Source organism: Xenopus laevis, chromosome 1L, assembly GCF_017654675.1.
Source record: "Xenopus laevis strain J_2021 chromosome 1L, Xenopus_laevis_v10.1, whole genome shotgun sequence".
NCBI lineage: Eukaryota > Metazoa > Chordata > Amphibia > Anura > Pipidae > Xenopus > Xenopus laevis.
In genome coordinates this window covers 194,303,431-194,322,722 of record NC_054371.1, presented here as the reverse complement: position 1 = coordinate 194,322,722, position 19,292 = coordinate 194,303,431, and the positions used below count along the sequence as shown (strand labels likewise).

The 19,292-nt window shown below is 36.2% G+C and overlaps 1 protein-coding gene across 1 annotated transcript in view; it reads left to right on the top strand.

Moving 5' to 3' along the window:
- Nucleotides 1-12,552, top strand: part of LOC108695679 (adhesion G-protein coupled receptor V1) — a 208,008-nt gene extending 195,456 nt beyond the window's left edge. The window contains exons 86-89 of the mRNA XM_041568538.1: nt 2,112-2,233; nt 6,982-7,173; nt 7,910-8,063; nt 11,910-12,552. Of these exons, the coding sequence (XP_041424472.1) occupies nt 2,112-2,233; nt 6,982-7,173; nt 7,910-8,063; nt 11,910-12,028 (587 nt within the window). The 3' untranslated portion in view covers nt 12,029-12,552. The remainder of the gene's footprint in view (nt 1-2,111; nt 2,234-6,981; nt 7,174-7,909; nt 8,064-11,909) is intronic.
- The last annotated feature ends 6,740 nt before the right edge of the window (nt 12,553-19,292 follow it).

The following is a 19,292-nucleotide window of genomic DNA, read 5'->3' as shown; positions in this document are numbered from 1 at the left end:
ACTGAAACAATTGTACTAGCCCAGAGGAAGAAAAGCCCTTCTGAAACTTTTGGTTGATGCCACCAATGTGCTCCCCACAACTATCCCTGCTTCATTTTCTTAGTGATCCCAATCCCTGATGCATGTGGGAACGCAACATGCCACATATATCTCAACTCACCAACAACACCCCAAATAAGACTAATGAAAAAAAACCGAATGAAACAGATCATTACTCTTAGGGGCAGATTCATTAAGGGTCGAATTTCGAAGTTAAAAATACTTCGAAATTCGACCCTCGAATTGAAATCCTTCGACTTCGAATATCGAAGTCGAAGGATTTAGCGCTAAACGTTCGATCGAACGATCGAAGGATTTTTCGTTCGATCGAACGATTAAATCCTTCGAATCGAACGATTCGAAGGATTTTAATCCAACGATCGAAGGAAAATCCTTCGATCAAAAAAAGGTTAGCAAACCTATGGGGACCTTCCCCATAGGCTAACATTGACTTCGGTAGGTTTTATCTGCCGAAGTAGGGGGTCGAAGTTTTTTTTAAAGGGAAAGTACTTCGACTATCGAATGGTCGAATAGTCGAACGATTTTTCGTTCGATACGTTCGATTTCGTTCGAATTCGAACGAATTTAACCAATTCGATGGTCGAAGTACCCAAAAAATACTTCGAAATTCGAATTTTTTTTATTCGAATCCTTCACTCGAAGTTAGTGAATCTGCCCCTTAGATCCAAGCCACGTCAGCTGAATAATTCTGTCGCTTTTTAAATATTCACATTAGGACAATGACACGCAGTGCTATTTGTCCACAGAGTTTTGTTGTGGCTGCTAAACCCCAGAAAATACCCTGCTATAGACAATACTGAGAATTGTGTCTACTAAAACACTCAAATTGTGTAATCATTCAAATATGCATAAATAGGCAATTTTCTAAGGAATGACTGGGTGAGCTGTTATTATTGGTATTTAGTTATAATGATTTGTAACCCTAAGATGTATGCATATTTAAAGTACCTTAGGGTTTACCTATTATCCCTATAAAACTATAAACTCATAAAATCATCCATTTAGAAACACGTGTAGTTTGCATTGGTTTATATGCTGCATTGATATTTAGCTATGAGTTTAGATACACATGTAGACTGGATCAGTTTATCTTTTACCACATAGTTTGCAAATGAATAATTAGCCATAAGAACTGTATAGTTGTCCAGTTATAAAGGAATGACTTGGCGCAATACAATAGCTGCTGGCCTGATAAGAATTTAGCCCTTAAACTCTAGATTTGTAATAGTTTAAACACTAACCTTTAACTTAAATGAATTAGAAGAGAGCAGATATTAGGAATAACTTCTGGATCTTCACTACTTCACTTATAGGCTGGTACAGAAATCCCAATACACAATCTACATAATTATAGCTTCATTGTGTTTCACATCTTTGGGGCAGATTTATCAAGGGTCGAAGTGAAAATTGGAATTTTCTAGTTTGAATTTTCAAATTTTTTTCATGGCCAAAACTGTCAAATTCGACTAGGGAATTGTTAAAAGTTTCTTAAAGATTTGGATTCCATTTTCGAGATTTATCGTACTCTGGCCCTTGAAGAACTCAAATTCGACTATTCGCCACCTAAAACCTGCTGAATTGCTGTTTTAGTCTATGGAGGATGTCCTGGGATCAATTTGGAGTTATTTGTAGTCTTCCTGACATTCAAGTTTTTTTGCGCACCCAAAACTTGAATTGGATTTGATTCAATTCAAATTAGATTCGAGTTATCGAATCCGTAGGATTTGAAAATTTTTATTTTTTAATATATTTTGATAGCTCGAATTCCGAGTTTATGGGAGTTTTAAAAAATTCCCATGAACTCGAAATTCCACCCTTGATAAATCTGCCTCCCCAAGTTCTTATACTAGTGGGCCCTATGGAGATCCAATCTGATCATTTCAAACATCTTCCCAAACATTTTTAAAGTTAAATCCACATGTAGTAATATATTGTACTCCCTAAAATATGAAAATTGTTTCAATATTACTACTCTTTGTATTTTTTTATTTTTACAATGGTAGTTAAATGCATTGAACCATTCTAATCACCTAGCTTTATCTCCTTTCCAGAGATCCCACTGATATTGTACCTCTTTGTTCTAATTTCTGTGACTTGGCTTTGGGGTGGATTGCACTTAGCCTACAGGGACCTCTGGATGTTGGTTCTCTTTATAATTTTTAACAGTTTGCAGGTAAGTGGATGATTAGCTGAATTTCTATTTTTTAAAAATAAAGTGTTAATATACAGAATACAGTTTCTGCCTAAGTCAGTGAGTTCTTCTTGTTGCATGTGATAGCCAAATGAACCTGATTAAGGTTAGTGGTATCAGCAATTATTAATACCTTCATCTTATTCTGTAAGGGTAATGCAACTTAAACATGACTTAAACTTTGCCATGACTAACAGTTGTTCTCTCGGTAGTTGGTCTAAAAGCAGAAACTGCTTTCATGGACTAAAATTATACTGAAATACACCCATTATCAAGCATTTTGTATTTAACATAATGTTACAATTTGTAGCAATGATCACAATGCCCCAGAGTAAACCTGCTGAAATTCCCACACATCTATTTCTCAGAGCTCATGGCAAATAAATTGTACATGGTTTCCTGTAACTTTCTATGTTTTGTGTGAAGAAGCTCCAAAAGTTTAAAAAGTCTAAATACATCTAAACAAAACATAAATATTATTTAGAATGTACTTGTGTTTATGGTCTGTCTTGGGAACAAATTATATTATAAGGGATTACCTACAAAATAGGAAAACCTCAGGGTCAGGTAAAAATAGAATTCTCAGGAAAAGCCTGCATATCTTTCCACTTATTGCCTCGTATATGAAATGTTATGTCTTTATTTGCTAAGCTTTTAACAAAATAATCTTTAGCAGTAAGAGGAGATGATACAACTTCATGAGTCGTATACATGAAAACATCAATTCATGCTTTGTTAATTGTGAAGAATTTTGTTTTTCTATGGAAAACGGAACTGTTTGTGTGCCATCGTATTGAAAATACTCATAAGAAATCCCCAAATTACATTTTATGCAACAATATGACTCAGAAAGAAGGAGCGGCTCAGTAGACTCATACCTAATTGCACCGAGGACGTACTGACAACTAGTATTTTTTTGAGTGGTATAATGCTATATATATAGAGAGAGAGAGAGAGAGAGAGAGAGAGAGAGAGAGAGAGAGAGAGAGAGAGAGAGAGACAGAGAGAGAGAGAAAGAGAGAGCACCTGTCATTTATGAGTAAATACTGTATGTATTTTTAAGGTGAATTACCTTAACAGCCAGGGAGCCGTTTTGAATTCAACATGGAAGATAAAAGGTTGGCTGTCAGAAAAATGAGCAATAAAAAACAAGAATAACAATAAAATAAATAGTCAGTCTGCTTCTTTGATATCTAGCATCAGTGGTGACCCCAACAACCAAAAAGTATGAATTGCAATAGGAAAACAAATAATAAGGAAAAACATATAAATAAATAGTGAATACGAACTGAAAAGTTGCATAGAACAGGTCTGTCTATATCATACTATAGGTTAGGTTATTTACTAAAACTCAAAATTTTCTGGTTAGGCTTTTTGGGGAAAAAACTCAAAATTGTCGTGGAAAAATTAAAACTCTAATTTTTCAAGATTTATTATACCCCGATGCTGCAAAAAGCCAGACTCTGAAAACCCGACATTTCAAACCTTCAAGGTTATCACGTATAAGTCAGTGGCAAAGGTCCCTATCCCAATTTGAAAATAATGTAGTCTCCACTGGGTTCAGCCCGATACTCAAAAAAAATTGGGGTTTTCAGGCAATAACCTAAAAAAAATCAAGCGATTTGGGAGAAAAATCCAAAAAATCTGTGCGATTTGGGTTTTCCAGCGATTCTATCGAGTTTTTCTAAGATCAGATTTATTTGAGTTATTTTAATGATAAATAAGACAACATTTTGAATTCTAAGGTGGGAGGAACGGGTCCCTACAGTACAGGCAGATTATCCTGGTTTTCATTTATTCTGTAAAAAAAGAAATACATCTATATTTATTTCTGGAAGTTCAGATAAGTGTTTATACATCTTTTTTTTACATACTGTAAACCCAGCTGAATGAACTTATGACAGAACAGGGGCTTTATTTACCCAAAATGTCTGCAAGTTTGTGCAATCATTATAACTAGGGAAAAATTGCCACCAGTTTGCCAAAATTCTCCAAAATCATTGTGTCAAAAATTTCTTATAACAGACATCAATGGGAAATTTCCACCAAAAGTAAAATATTTTTCAGCACATTTTCGCACATATAAAAATTAACGTCAGTGGTAACAGTGAAAGGGGGTTATTTAACAAAGATAACATTTTGTATACCTGAAATGAATTCACAACTCAAACGGTTTCCAATTTGATCAAGTTTTCGGGCAAAACCCTCTAAAAACAACTAAAACATGATTTTTTGTGGAAACGCAACTCGATCCTTAATAAATAACCCCACTAAATGAGAAAAAAAAATCTGCTCATTGAAAAATGTAAAAAAAATTAAAAAATTTTCTTCCCCAATAGCAAAAAAATTGGTATCACTCTGTTTGTAAATCTTTCCCAATGTGTACCTTTTCATATATCACTGTAATACAGTGTAGAGTGACAAACATATGTTTATTAGTAGTTCAGCCTAAAGAAATTGAAGAATCACAACAGCTCTCTAACACAGATTTATAATAATAGCCATGGCTCATAGCAAGTGGGCTGTTTGAAATGACTCTATCCCAGACTGACTTATAGTATTTCATTAACTAAAACAAGTACTTGCACAGACCTGCCTGTCTCCTATCACATTCCCTTTGGGACAGGAAAGATGATGAGGCATTAGCCTTACAAAGTAGGGGATTTACCTAAGCATACGTGTTGTACAAGGCAAGAACGAAGCAAATGCATGAATATAAACATTGGTTCTGTTCTGCTCAATCTCTCTGCTTGCTAGACGCTTCTCAGTCTACTTCCCATAAGATAAAGATGTTAAAGAGAAAAAAAAACTAGAATCTAATTCTAAATGAAAGAGTATTTACATGTTTTAAGAGCTATTGCTTTCTGCTCAGAGAACATTAAATACGATGTGGTGTTTTGGATTAAGTGACCATGAAAGCTAAAGTACAAAAAATACTTTATGCCCACTCCAAAATGAAATTTATTTCAAATATCTGCACATTTGGTAGGTCTTTGGAAGAATAATTCTTCCCTAAGGTTCAAAAATTCTTTATACCCACTCTAGAATGCAGTTTATTTCAAATAACTTCACATTTGGTGGGTATTTGGAAGAATAATTCTTCCCGTTAAATCGCATTTCATGTAGGTCCACATTACTGAACGACCTCTCATCCATAAGAGGCTGTGCACATACACAATAGCTCACAAGTTCCACACCCCACATCCAATACTTAAGGCAAAATAACAGTATTTATGAATTAGGGTTATGTTCCCTTTACTATCTATGACATGGACATACTGTACATTTTATCCAGGTAGCTTTGTTTATTCACAGAAGATGGCATACCATTCCTTGTCAGTGTAACCAGTTAAAACCCACTCATAAACACTAGTTAAACCCTTGTCTCAAGGTGCCAAAATTTCATGAAAACTGTTAGACAGCTTGTGTATCTGTAATTGGCAGATTCTTTTTAAAGAGGGCATCTTTCAGGCATGAGAGTACCCTTGTTTCAAATTTATATTTTTATCATAAGGCTAAATTAATCAGTTTATCATTTTAAAGTATATAGTTTACAATACTGTATTCAATTCAGAAATTCTTCACTTTAATACTTAACTAATGTGGCTACAAGTAAGGATTTTCTTACACCCAACTTAATTTAGACACAAAGCTGCAGAACAGAAACGACACCTGCTCAGGACATACTTGTTAACTCAATGCTTTGAGTCCTAGCAGGGTGGATTCCACGTGATATTGTTTTTAACATAGGTTAGAAGCATCATTCTCTCTCTCTAATTTCACTAAGTGCCTCAAGGCAACATTCATATCACTTCTGAGAATTTTGTACAAAACACATGATGGGATTAACTCTGCATTCAAGATGCTCATTGTCTCTGAAAATTAAATCACAGCCTTGGTGGTGGAGAGCTATATATCACACACAGGTTTCTTCATCGCTGTAGACAGGGCTTCTTAATACTGTACTGATAAAAGACATGAAGATGCCTTTTTACTATACCAACTTGTGTTACACATAATTACAGGAGGCTCTGTTTAGCTGTATGCCTGGTTTTTATTCAACCAAAATTTGCCTTCAAGCCAGGAATTAAAAAATAAGCACCAGCTTTGAGGTCGCTGGGAGCAACATCCAAGGGGTTGGTGAACAACATGTTGCTTGTGAAGTTGTGAGCCACTGGTGGGGACCACTGAACTAGACTAAGGCTCTTAGCGCAGTAGCAAAATGCACAAACGTTTCTTGATAAAAAAAAAATGCCCAGGCAAGTGGAAACTTAATGCCTATTTAAGGTTTTGCTGTTATTTCACTCTTCCCATATGCATTCAAGTGTCTATATGGTGTGCATATGTCTGTAGTATCCATTTTGTTACAGTCAATAAAGAAAGTACAGTTATGGGGTCTGTGGAACCCATTATTCAAAAAGCTCCGTATTACAAGGCCATCTCCCATAGACTCCATTTTAATCAAATTATTCAAATTTGAAAAAATTATTTCCTTTTTCTCTGTAATAATAAAACAGGTCCTTCAACTCAAGTAAGATATAATTGATCCTTATTTGAGACTAGGTTTTTTTAATGTTTAAATCATTATTTAGTAGACGCAAGGCACGGAGATCCAAATTTCAGAAATATGTCTTATCTGAGCATTCTGGATAACATGCAGTGAATATTTTATTTATTATTTTCATTTTTGTTACTGGACTAGATATATTAATTCTCGGTTTATATTTTAGGGTCTGTATGTCTTTGTGGTTTACTTTATCCTCCACAATCAGCTGTGTTGCCCAGCAAAAGCCAGCTACAGTATAGAGGCAGATGGGCACAGAAGCCAATCATCTGCATTCTTCACACCTAGCAGCGGGATGCCACCTGCTGGGGGCGAGATCAGCAAGTCAACACAGAACCTTATCAGTGCAATGGAGGAGGTAATGTGCAACTGACAGTAATAACATCAATTTATTCTAGTGCAGCATGCTCTGAAATTATTAATATACCACTTTCAGTATTTTTCTTTTCTAACACCCTAACATCCTTCTCTTTACTGTATTGGGTCTATCATGTTGAAGTTTGGATAGTCTGCTTTAGAGACAGGCACAATGGGTGGATTTTTAGATAGCCATACAGTGCTGGTAAAAGCTGAAGACTCTGCACCTCCAGACCAAGTTGGTAGCCTTATTGCCAGTGTATGGGTCCTGTCAGCTCAGTATCGTTAGGTTCATCCCGATTTGGTCCAGTGCATGTGTGGTCGAATGGGGCAAAGGTCCTGTTATTTGAGAAAGCTTGACAAATGAGCATACATTTAGGTGCATAGTCAAGATAATTGAGCTCAGATATGCTACTGCCACAAGTGCTTTAAAAATGAGTAATACATTTTGCCCCTGTAGTGCTCCTACATTTCTGGCAGGGACATAAGAAAATGTCTTCCCAGCTCTCCAATATTCTCAATATGCTCATGTCACAAAATGTGATGCTCTTGAGATTAATAAAAAGCCCATAAGTACAAAAGCAATTACATGTGTTTAGCAGATATAAGCCACCTTTTAATATATCAGTGTACCTAACAATATGCCACACATCTACTTGCTGCAGTTTTATAGAATGTGTGGAGTTTCATTAATTTGATGCTTAGAATAACACATTTCCACCCTATGTCCACTCTAGATTTCTGACTGGGAACGCTCTGGTAGCCAAGAAATTAAGCAAGATCCTCAAAGTGGCAATCTGTTTAATACTTCCGGAGGTTATGGTAATGGCTCACTGGTAGCTGATGAGGAATTACAAGAATTTGATGATCTCATATTTGTTCTAAAAGCAGGTAAGTGATTTGAGGTTAGAAAGTGTTATCTGTATCTTTGAATTTCATCTAATTTATATAGAAACATACAACTACAAAATGTTTATATAAATATAATATATATTTTAAATCCTGTGAGTGCTTTACATGATATTCTATATACTACATTTATACCAGCAACAAAAACATATAAAAACATATAAAGCTGCTGCACTCTCAGGATTTGAAATATAGCAAAAAAGATTTATTTAAACAGTAGCAGTATTTTCTGTTTAAATCTTTTTTGCTATTTTTCAAATCCTGAGAGTGCAGCAGCTTTGTTTGTATGTGTGTGTGTGTATATATATATATATAATACACAAAAGTCATGAATATCTTGTAAATTATATCCTTATAAACGGTGAGTTCTGATGTCATCAGTTATAAACGGTGAGTTCTGATGTAATTTCTGTCACATGACTCACTGAAACTTGTGTATTATAATAAATAAAGTACCCCCAGTTGCAAAATATGAGGATATTAGAAGTTACCTCGGAGTTCCATGACTTGTATAAAAAGCACTCAGCCTTCGGCCTCGTGTTTTTACAGTATATGGTCATGAAACTCCTCGGTAACTTATAATATCCTTATATTTTACAAGAGGGGGTACTTTATTCACTATATATATATATATATATATATATATATATCCAAAAAAGAAGGCGAGCAATCTCAGTGCTCTCACGTGAAAGTTTATTAAAGCAAAAAGGAGTTGCTGACGGCTCTCTAGCCTTTCTCAAAGTGCCAAACATACAACAAACCAATCATTTAAACACCTTTCTAGCCTTTCATAGGCTTTCTAGCCAATTTCTGATCGAAGGAAAATCATTCGATCGATGGATTAAAATCCTTCGAATTGTTTGATTTGAAGGATTTATTCCTTCGATTGTTCGATCGAACGAATATCGCCAAATCCTTCGACTTCGATATTCGAAGTCGAAGGATTTAACTTCGAGGGTCAAATATCGAGGGTTAATTAACCCTCGATATTCGACCATTAGTAAATGTGCCCCTTTATGTGTACATGAACAAAACAAATAATAAAGAAAAAGAAAAGCATAAAAACAGACACTATATATAGTGGAATGTAACGAGTCTCTGACAACAGGTGGGTGTCAACCACAAAAACTTCTTTTATTCCACTAAGACCTGTGAGTGTGACTTCATTCATTCTTCATTCAACTACCGATATATATATATATATACATTTGTAGAAGGAAAGTTGTTGCACGCAAGGGACTCTATCTGGAGGTAAAAAAATACATTTTATTTAGATCAACGTTTCGACCCTCAGTGGGGTCTTTATCAAGACCTTGATAAACACGCCACTGAGGGTCGAAACGTTGATCTAAATAAAATTTATGTTTTTACCTCCAGATAGAGTCCATTGCGTGCAACAACTTTCCTTCTACAAATGTATATATATATATATATATATATTCTATTGGCACCAGGGCATTATTTCATTTTTGAAGTGTGTGCAACAGTCTTACAATTCGTATATATATATATATATATATATATATATATATATATATATATATATATATATATATATATATATATATATATATATATATATATAAAATAGCAATATATAGTATGTGCTATACGACACCTCAGTAGCATATTCTTAAATTATTTCTCTGACATTTCCAAGGTACTCCTGCCAGTACCTTAAAACTTTTTGTACCTGCACTCAGGATACAGAGAACACATATCTTGTTTAATCTCCAAAGCAAGTGCTTTCCTATTAAATAGATATTTTTCTAATATAATGCTTCATTGTGAGCAGTGTCTATGGCAATAGTCATCATGTTATCCACACTAACCATACACACAGGGATTGAGAGGAGCCTTGCCACTGTGACTCCCATAAGTCACTAATCAGGATACTGTTTTCAGTGAGTAAGAAAAATGCACCTACACTACAGCAAAACATTGATCTTCCTACACGTTGCTCAAGTATAAAGAACAGGGACACTACGGGCAAAGATCTTATTGCCTACTGAATCGGTTCTCTCATGTACAGTGCTGAAAAATATGCGGGCATTTTGTAAATAAATGTAATAATAATGATGAGTGAGTGATATCTCAGTGATGAGTCCCTACTAGCTATGACGTATTATATGAAACTATGAAAATAACAGGATTTGATAAAAATAAATTATGATGTGTGTTTTATGTTTAGTTCATCTACGTTTCAACAAGTCAGGGTTAAAACAGTTATATAAATAGAAGGGTAAATTAAAAAATTAGGAGATCTGTTATAGCCCCACCATCCAGAAAACTCAGAAAAACAATAATTCCATTAACCATAGTGTTTTTTCCAAGAAACAACTGATAGACAGCTGAGTGCTGAATATTGAACCCATATGTCCTTCTCTATCAAGCATTTGTCTAACTTAGTCCCATAAAGGGTATAAGCAGGTTGAATCTTATAAAATTCCAAGTTCATGACCTTATGTCAGCCACTTACTGTAGCAACCCAGTGTGCCAGTTTTTCGAGATCACCTAAAAACTAAAATCCAGGTGCTAAACATGCAGAATTATTACCCAAAATGCTTGGCATCTGATTTTTTTTAAGGAGTTGTTCATCTTTGAGTTATTTTGTATGATGTAGAGTGTGATATTCGAAGACAATTTGCAATTGGTTTTCATTTTGTATCATTTGTGGTTTTCGAGTTATTTAGTTTTTTATTCAGCAGCTCTCCAGTCTCTCTGCAGTTTCTGCAAGCTGATTGCTAGGGGCACATTTACTAAGCTCGAGTGAAGGATTAGAATGAAAAATACTTTGAATTTTGAAGGTTTTTTTGGCTAATTCGACCATTGAATTGGCTACTTCGACCTTCGACTACAACTTTGAATCAACTACAAATCGTTCCACTATTCGACCATTCGATAGTCGAAGTACTGTCTCTTTAAAAAAAACTTTGACTACCTTCTTCGCCACCTAAAATCTACCGAGCACCAATGTTAGCCTATGGGGACCTTCCCCATAAGCTTTCTAAGCTTTTTTTGATCAAAGGAAAATCCTTCGATCGATGGATTAAAATCCTTCGAAACATTCGATTCGAAGGATTTAATCGTTCAAACTATTTTTCCGTCGATCGTTCGATCGAACCATTTGCGGTAAATCCTTCGACTTCGATATTAGAAATCGAAGGATTTTACTTCGAGGGTCGAATATCGAGGGTTAATTAACCCTCAATATTCGACCAATAGTAAATGTGCCCACTAGTGTCCAAATTCCCCTAGCAACCATGCATTGATTTGAGTAAGAGACTGGAATATGAATTGGAGAGGGCCTGAATAGAAAGATGAGTAATAACAAGTAGCAATGACAATATATTTGAAAACTGCACCGGCCCGGGATTCTTCCAGCAAGTACCACGGAGCAATTCTCTTCCGCTTCTACTTTCTTCTTGCGGCTGCACATTAGAGCGAAAACTTTAATGAAAAAGTTGTATATTTTGTTCTTCTGCGCATGCGTCTGCCCCGGGAAATTTGAAGAAAGAAGAAGCCGGAAGAGGATCGCTTCATGGTGCTCACTGGTATAACCCCGGGCTGGTGCAGTTTACTGCTGATAGGAGCACCTTCCCGGGATTTCATGTAAGTAAATACAATCACTGGTAGCAACATTTGGCACCTTCAAGTGGGATACGAATTTCCTTCTTCTTTAGAAAGAATCTAATGTCTTGGGCTTATGTCCTACACTCTAATGAAAGATTGTATACCATTTGCTCTTCAGTCCCTGGTCTATGTGTCATGGAAGATGCCTTGGGTATAATCTGTGTATGTTTATAACTCTACCTTTTTACTCTTCAGGATCAGGATTAAACATCAGTGACACAGAATCAGGCCACGGGAGTCAAGATGGCGGCAGCATGGCTAATTCACAGATTGTAGAACTTCGAAGGATTCCAATAGCTGATACTCACTTATAATTCATATTTGTAGCATAAAATGTAACTATTTTTTGTATTGCACTTAATGCTATTCTCCGATATTAGTATTTAGACAAACAACGATTAAGGTCACAAGAAGGTACAATATGACCTCAAAGTGTGGTAATAAAGAGGCCAGAATTGTTGAACCAGAAATGCGGAAAATAAATGGACCTTTGAGCCATTAACATGTTAATTAGCCCGTTCTCACGCAAACAGTTAAACTGTTATTGGCCTCAAGATATTTTTCATGTAAATGCATGATTTTGTACTACTGAACTAGTTTGTAATTTTTTTTATACCGTTTAGATATTTCAAGTGAGGAAACACTGCGAACGTTTTTATTGATGTAAAGTAAGAATTTCATAAATGATTATAGTTTACTAATGTATATGTAAAAAAGGCAATAAATGGAATTTCCATGAACAGAGAAAGCGGAAATCAAATTTGCAGCAGGTCAAAGAAAGACCAAATGCAATCAAATGAAATTGTATTTCATAATAAATTGAAAGATGAATATTTGCTGTCTGCTTTGTATGGCCTGAATTTTTTTTACATCTAGACACTCAATTAGTGTGACTTTATAAAGCTCATTTGCTAATTTAACCATGTAAAGATTCATTTGAGTAAAAATGAAAGGGGGTTGTTCACCTTTAAATTAACTTTAAGTATGATAGAGAGATTGATATTCTGAGACAATTTGCAATTTGTCAAAGGCAAATAATTTGAAAACAATAAAAAACACAAAATGAAGACCGATTGAAAAGTTGTTTGAAATTAGCCATTCTATAACACACTAAAACTTAACGTTAAGGTGAACCACCGCTTTAAAATGTGTCTGAAGAACACATGAAAGAGACAAACATATAATTGTTTACATTTTCAGGTTACAATTAACTGCTGCAAAAGTAAAAGTGGGCAGATTTATACATTAGGGGTAATTTATTAACCTTGGGGGTACAAGAGCGAGAGAACACCTCGTTTTGCTCATTCTAGAAGCACTTGAAACCCCTTGTAGGATAAGAAATCTGTCTTTGGGCAGGTGGTAAGGATAAGACCCGATGCAGCCTGTACCTCCTTGTGCTCCATACTTTGTGCATTTTGGGAGGTTATTTACTAAACTCCCAATGCAAAAATCACTAAAAATTCTTGATTTTTAAAAAAAATCACAAATCTTTCAGAATTTGTTAAACCCAGAGGATGGGAAAAGTCAGAATCAGAAAATCCGGCATCTCAGACCTGTCGAGGTTGCATATAAGTCAATGGGAGAAGTCGCAATGATTTTTTGATGTGCGCTGGGTTTTTGGCAATACCCCAAAGTTTTCAGAGTTTTCAGGCAACATTCTGAGTTTTCAAGGGAAAAATCCGAAAAAATCGGATGAAAAATATATTTCATGATTTTTTCCGGCAAAAATTTTTTTCAGGGAAAGTGTATTAATAAATAAGCCCAAAAAACAAGTGCGGATTTGGTCTGAGATTTTTTCAAAACATATTGAGATAAATTCGGACTTTAATAAATAACCCCCTTAGCGAATGGAGTTGCAGGTCTCTGAACTCCAAAACGGAGTGCAAAGACCTGCGATTACTTGCACACTCGGCCATAGCATGCATAATGCAACAAAAATTGCACTTTGCATGCGGCATCTGGGTTTGTATTTCACAAATGCATTTCCTGGAAAACATCTAATTATGAAGCTTGGAGAAGCAGCCAATTCTGGGCTTGTGTTGTTAGTAGACATATATGTGTATAGGTCACACCTATGAATATTGCGTGAGTGTAAAAATATGAACCTGGTAATAAGCTTTTCTGGGAACAATCATCATTGAAGGTTACAAAAGACAGCTCCTAAAGTGTTGTTAATATTATTGCACCCCTTTGAAAAACAGAAGTTGAAGCTTAAGAGACAATATTCCAGCAATTATTTCCCTTTCATTTTATGAGGCAATTAATTATACCTGTCACGTATGTCGTTTTATTTTCAAAGAAAATCACTCATCATTCACCTTATTTTTAATTGTTTGTGCCACTACCTTATATGACTGGTATGACCTAGCACTTCTCTCAACTCAAATAAAAAAAACTGACTTTAGCTACCAGAAAGCAGTTACCTCTTTTGCACTTAGCACACTGCCTTCTGGTATTGCTGAATTGCTGCAGTTTCAGAGCACAGAGACCCTTGGGAAGAGTGCTGACTTTGTTCCCCAGCATTCTCTCTTACAGGGGCTGGTGGTGTGAGGCATAAAAGTACTCCCCCAACTCCCAAAGTTGCACAAGGAGCTGGTCGCAGTGGAGCCCTGTCCTATGGCAGGAGGTAATGACAAGGTCTGGCCTGTGCCTCCTGATGCCGAGGTTTGCTGCTTGCAGAGGATTTTGAATCTAGCACAAGGAGCAAAGTGCAGCATTTCCTGGGGTGCTTGTAAGATGAGCATTAAGTAAGGGGTGAGTGCTTTAGCAATTGTGTCCCAGGGGAAAGTAAATGACCCCTTAGGTCTCAAAAAGGAAAAAGCACACACAAAAATAAAGCTGAAGACCAGCGGCAAAACATCATATGAGACTAAGGGGCCGATTCACTAACTTCGAGTGAAGGATTTGAAGTAAAAAAACTTCGAATTTCGAAGTTTTTTTGGGCTACTTCGACCTTCGACTACGACTTCGAATCGAAGGATTCGAACTAAAAATCGTTCGACTATTCGACCATTCGATAGTCGAAGTACTGTCTCTTTAAAAAAAACTTCGACCCCCTAGTTCGCCATCTAAAAGCTACCGAAGTCAATGTTAGCCTATGGGGAAGGTCCCCATAGGCTTGGCTAATTTTTTTTGATCGAAGGATATTCCTTCGATTGTTGGATTTAAATCCTTCGAATCGTTCGATTCGAAGGATTTAATCATTCGATGGAAGGAATAATCCTTTGATCGATCGATCGTACTATCTGCGCTAAATCCTTCGACTTCGATATTCGAAGTCGAAGGATTTCAATTCCCAGTCGAATATCGAGGGTTAATTAACCCTCGATATTCGACCCTTAGTGAATCAGCCCCTTACTGTCAAAATAAGGGCCCAGTGTAATTTTTGCTTCCGTACAAAAGATGCAACATACAATTACAAATGGCTTAAGCTGAAAAAGGACATGTGCCCATAAATTCAAGCAGTCAAAGCAGCAATTCTGCTCATTTTCTGCATTTTCAACCCCCTAGGGCAAAAGAAGAATAAGGCTAAGGCCACACTAGGCGATAGCGCCGCGATTTGACTCGCGGCGACTTTTCGCCGCGACTTTTAAGCCGCAATCGCTGGGGAAACTTTTGCGCTGGCGTCTATGGGGAATCGCGACAAATCGACAGCGTAAAAACACACGCGGCGATCTTTTTTCTATTGTCGCTCGAAATCGCCTAGCGAGGCAATTTCGAGCGACAGTAGAGAAAAGATCGCCGCGTGTGTTTTTACGCTGGCGATTTGTCGCGATTCCCCATAGACGCCAGCGCAAAAGTTTCCCCAGCGATTGCGGCTTAAAAGTCGCGGCGAAAAGTCGCCGCGAGTCAAATCGCGGCGCTATCGCCTAGTGTGGCCTTAGCCTAAACAGTGGGGACTGGACAAAAGGCTCACTTGGTAACCATCACTATGCTGTTAGATGTGCAAATTATATATAAACAGTCAGCAGTCAATTGCATTTTTAACGCAGCTGCCAAGCTTGAAGTTTTATTATTGTCACTTAAAGGTATGATAAGAGATTGGAGATTGAGCTGTTACATCCCAGGTCGGGAGTAAAACAAACAGTACAGAATGTTCAGAATGTTCAGATATAGGTCTATGTAATAAACAATACAGTTCAGTAAGTTCACAGTAAGGGGCAGATTTATTAAGGGTCAAAGTAAAAATCTGAAGTTAAAAAATTTGAATTTTGAGCCAAAATTCTATTCAAATTTCAAGAAAATCAGACTATTCAAATGTTGAAATTTATCATGTACTGTATCTTTAAAAATTTGACTTTGACCATTCGCCATCTAAAACCTGCCGAATTGCTGCTTTAGCCTATGGGGGACCTCCTAGAACCTATTTGGAGTTAATTGGTGAACTTTGAAAAATCAAAAGTTTTTTTTGAAAATATGAATACAATCTTAATTCGATTTGAAAGATTTTGAATATGGCTTATTCACCCGCAGAAAAAAAACTTTTTTTCAATACATTTCGGTTGGTCTTTTTTTCTTTGTATTTCAAAGTTATGGGAGTTCAAAAAAACTCCCATTACTTCGAAATCCACCCTTGATGAATCTGCCCTGAAGTGTAATGAGACATGAGCAGATACAAGAAGATTTGAAGATGTCATGAGAGATATAAATCCTGTTCCATCATAGCCAGGCTGTAAACTCATAATGACCACAATGGGAAGATTCTCAAGCAACTTTTTTCCACAGTTTATTAAAACCTTTGCGTTTTTTAGTCACATTGCAAATGAATGGAACAATGCGATTCTTGCTGGCGTTCAATTTATTTTCTGCGAAAAACTTCATGCAGGAATATTCTACCACATTTTTTTCTTAAAAGATAGCATTTGAGAAATAAAGTTGCAGTGTTGTAAGTTGAGTTTTGTTAGCTTTTCTTATTGCATTCATGTTTTTTTTCTCGACCTCGAAAATGAGTGCATAGGCTTATTAGTGTGTCATCTCCAAACTGTCTGACAACAAGCAAATTCTGAGAACTGATTCCCAGACAAGCGCATCCATATAATGACTCATTACAATGGCATACCCATGGGCACAAGCATTTAGCTCACGTGTGCTTGTTTTGATTGCTTGCCATAAAGGCAGATACATGCAGTTGCCATGATTAGAGCAATCTGACAGCTCATAGGGGAGGGCCAAAGTGATTTCACTTAACTTGGAAATAATCCAGCTTTTTATCATGGGGAGACATACTACCAATACTATGCTTGTGCAGATATTAAGGGGGTTAGTTATTAAAGTTTGAATCCAAAAAAAGTGATTTATTATATCCCAAGGATGTAAAAAGTCAGAATTCAAAAATACTCCAATCTCAGACCTGCCGAGGTTGTATATAAGGCTGCGGGAGAGGTCTCTATCCTATTTGGATGTTTCAGTGGTCCGCACTGGAATAAACCAGAAAATCCAACTATTTTGGGCTTTTCGGGGACACATCCGAAAAGTTATGGGGGAAATTTACTAAAGGGCGAAGTGGTTAACGATGGCGAAAATTTGTAATTTCGCTAGCGAATGAGATAGACTGTAGCGCAACTTAGCAGGTGAATTTTCGTTCTGGCGAAAGAGCGTTACTTCGAAAATTCCTTAAGTTTTTTATTTTACTGACCATTACCTCTATCGCCAGACTTGCCTTCGCCACCTCAGACCAGGGGGAAGTGCAATGGAGTAGATTGGACTTATTTTGTCCCAAAAAACGCTGGAGTCTTTTGCTTTTTCAGGGTGATAGCTTGCAAAAGTGCGTAATTTTTTTTTAGGGTACCGGCTTCCCCCCACATTTCCTAACATACATGCCGTATGCAAATTAGCCAACGTTACCGCAACTTCGAACTGCTGATTGTATTATCGCTGGCGCAGCTTCGCAAGCGTTCGGTACCCTGTGAGCAACTTCGGATCTTCGTGAATTAGCGTTGTCCAGACGAATTTACGCCTGGCGAATTGTTGCGATGTGCATGAAGCCAGCACTGGCGGATTTTTGGAGGAATGTAAATTTACCCTTATGACTTTTTGGGAAAAGTCTGGAAAAATTTAGCAATTCGGGGGAAAAAATTAACATTCGTATGATTCAGATTTTCTCTCGATTTTATAAAGTTTTTATCCGATCAGATTAATTCGTGCTTTTTTTAATAATAAATACGGTCCAAAAGTGGATTCTAGTTTGCTCTGACTTTTTTCATTTAAATACTTGGAAAAATTTGGATTTTGATAAATAAGGCCCCCCAAGTAATATAATAATAACTTCACACTTTCCTAAATATTAACTGGTAAATACCCCTGCCCTGATGCCCTTACTCTAAGCTGCCATTGGTGGTTTCTATTCAAGCCCACAGTCTGAATACACAGGATCTTACCGAAATACTGTGCTAATGAGATTGTACAGTCACCCTGCCTAGACAAGTGTGTGTACATATTTACTTACTGTAATGTGTTTCCTTCATTCTGTAAAACTGATGAGTCAGATAGAGGCAGGATTGCAAAACTTCGAGGGGAATGCTCTACATTAATTTATCGTTCACTAGCATTTAGCATAATACAATACAGGTATGGAACCTGTTATCCAGGATGTTCAGGGTATTCCCGGATAACAGATTTTTCCGTAATATGGATCTTCAGTAATCCTACAGTAAGGATTAATTATAGCTCAGTTTGGATCAAGTACAAGGTACTTTTTTATTATTACAGAGAAAAAGGAAATCATCTTTAAAAATCCAAATTATTTGGATTAAAATGGAGTCTATAGACAGCTTTCCTGTAATTTGAAGCTTTCTGGATAACAGGTTTCCATATAATGGATCCTATACCTGTACAAGGAAGAAGAGTTATTATTCCTTTTTCAAAACTGAATTGCGGAAAAAATAATTGTGATCAAACTTGAGTTTGGGTTTTTATTCTCAATCGCTAGCATATTTATGAACACGCATGAATCATAAAATCTTGACTGTGTTAAAATAACTTGATTGCAACGAAAATAATCTCATCGTTCCATTCATTGTTAAAAATAGGTTTTATTAAAAGCTCGAAAAATAAAACAAGTTTGAAAGTTGAACATATATCTCCTGTTGACTTCTATAGAAGCTCGGACAGTTTTAGCCGACAATTTATTTTATTTTAATGTCCACGTTTTTTTCATTTTTTCTTGTAAAGAAAAAAAGCTTAAAAATTCAAGTATGGAAAAAAATTGAGTTTGCTTTTCTTTACGGCAATTTACTCATTTCAAGAAAAATAATCTCAAATTTGAATACATTTGCCTGATAGAGCAAATAATAACAGTATAAGCAGGTTAAATACAAAGATGTCCCTGTTCTTAAGAGCTTACAATCTATCTGGAGTTCTACTAGCTTCAATGAGATGTTCCTCAAATATACTTGTATGTTTGCTTTCCTTGATTTGTTTGTGATACCCTTTGACACAAAGTGGGTGGAGCCTTTGTGATTTAATCAGCCAAGTGATAGTTGTTTGTAGGAATAAATGTGCTAAGAATGTCTTCACTGGAGCGAATAAAACTTGCTATATAGTGTAGTCATTACGAAGATACTCTTTGCCACATTAATC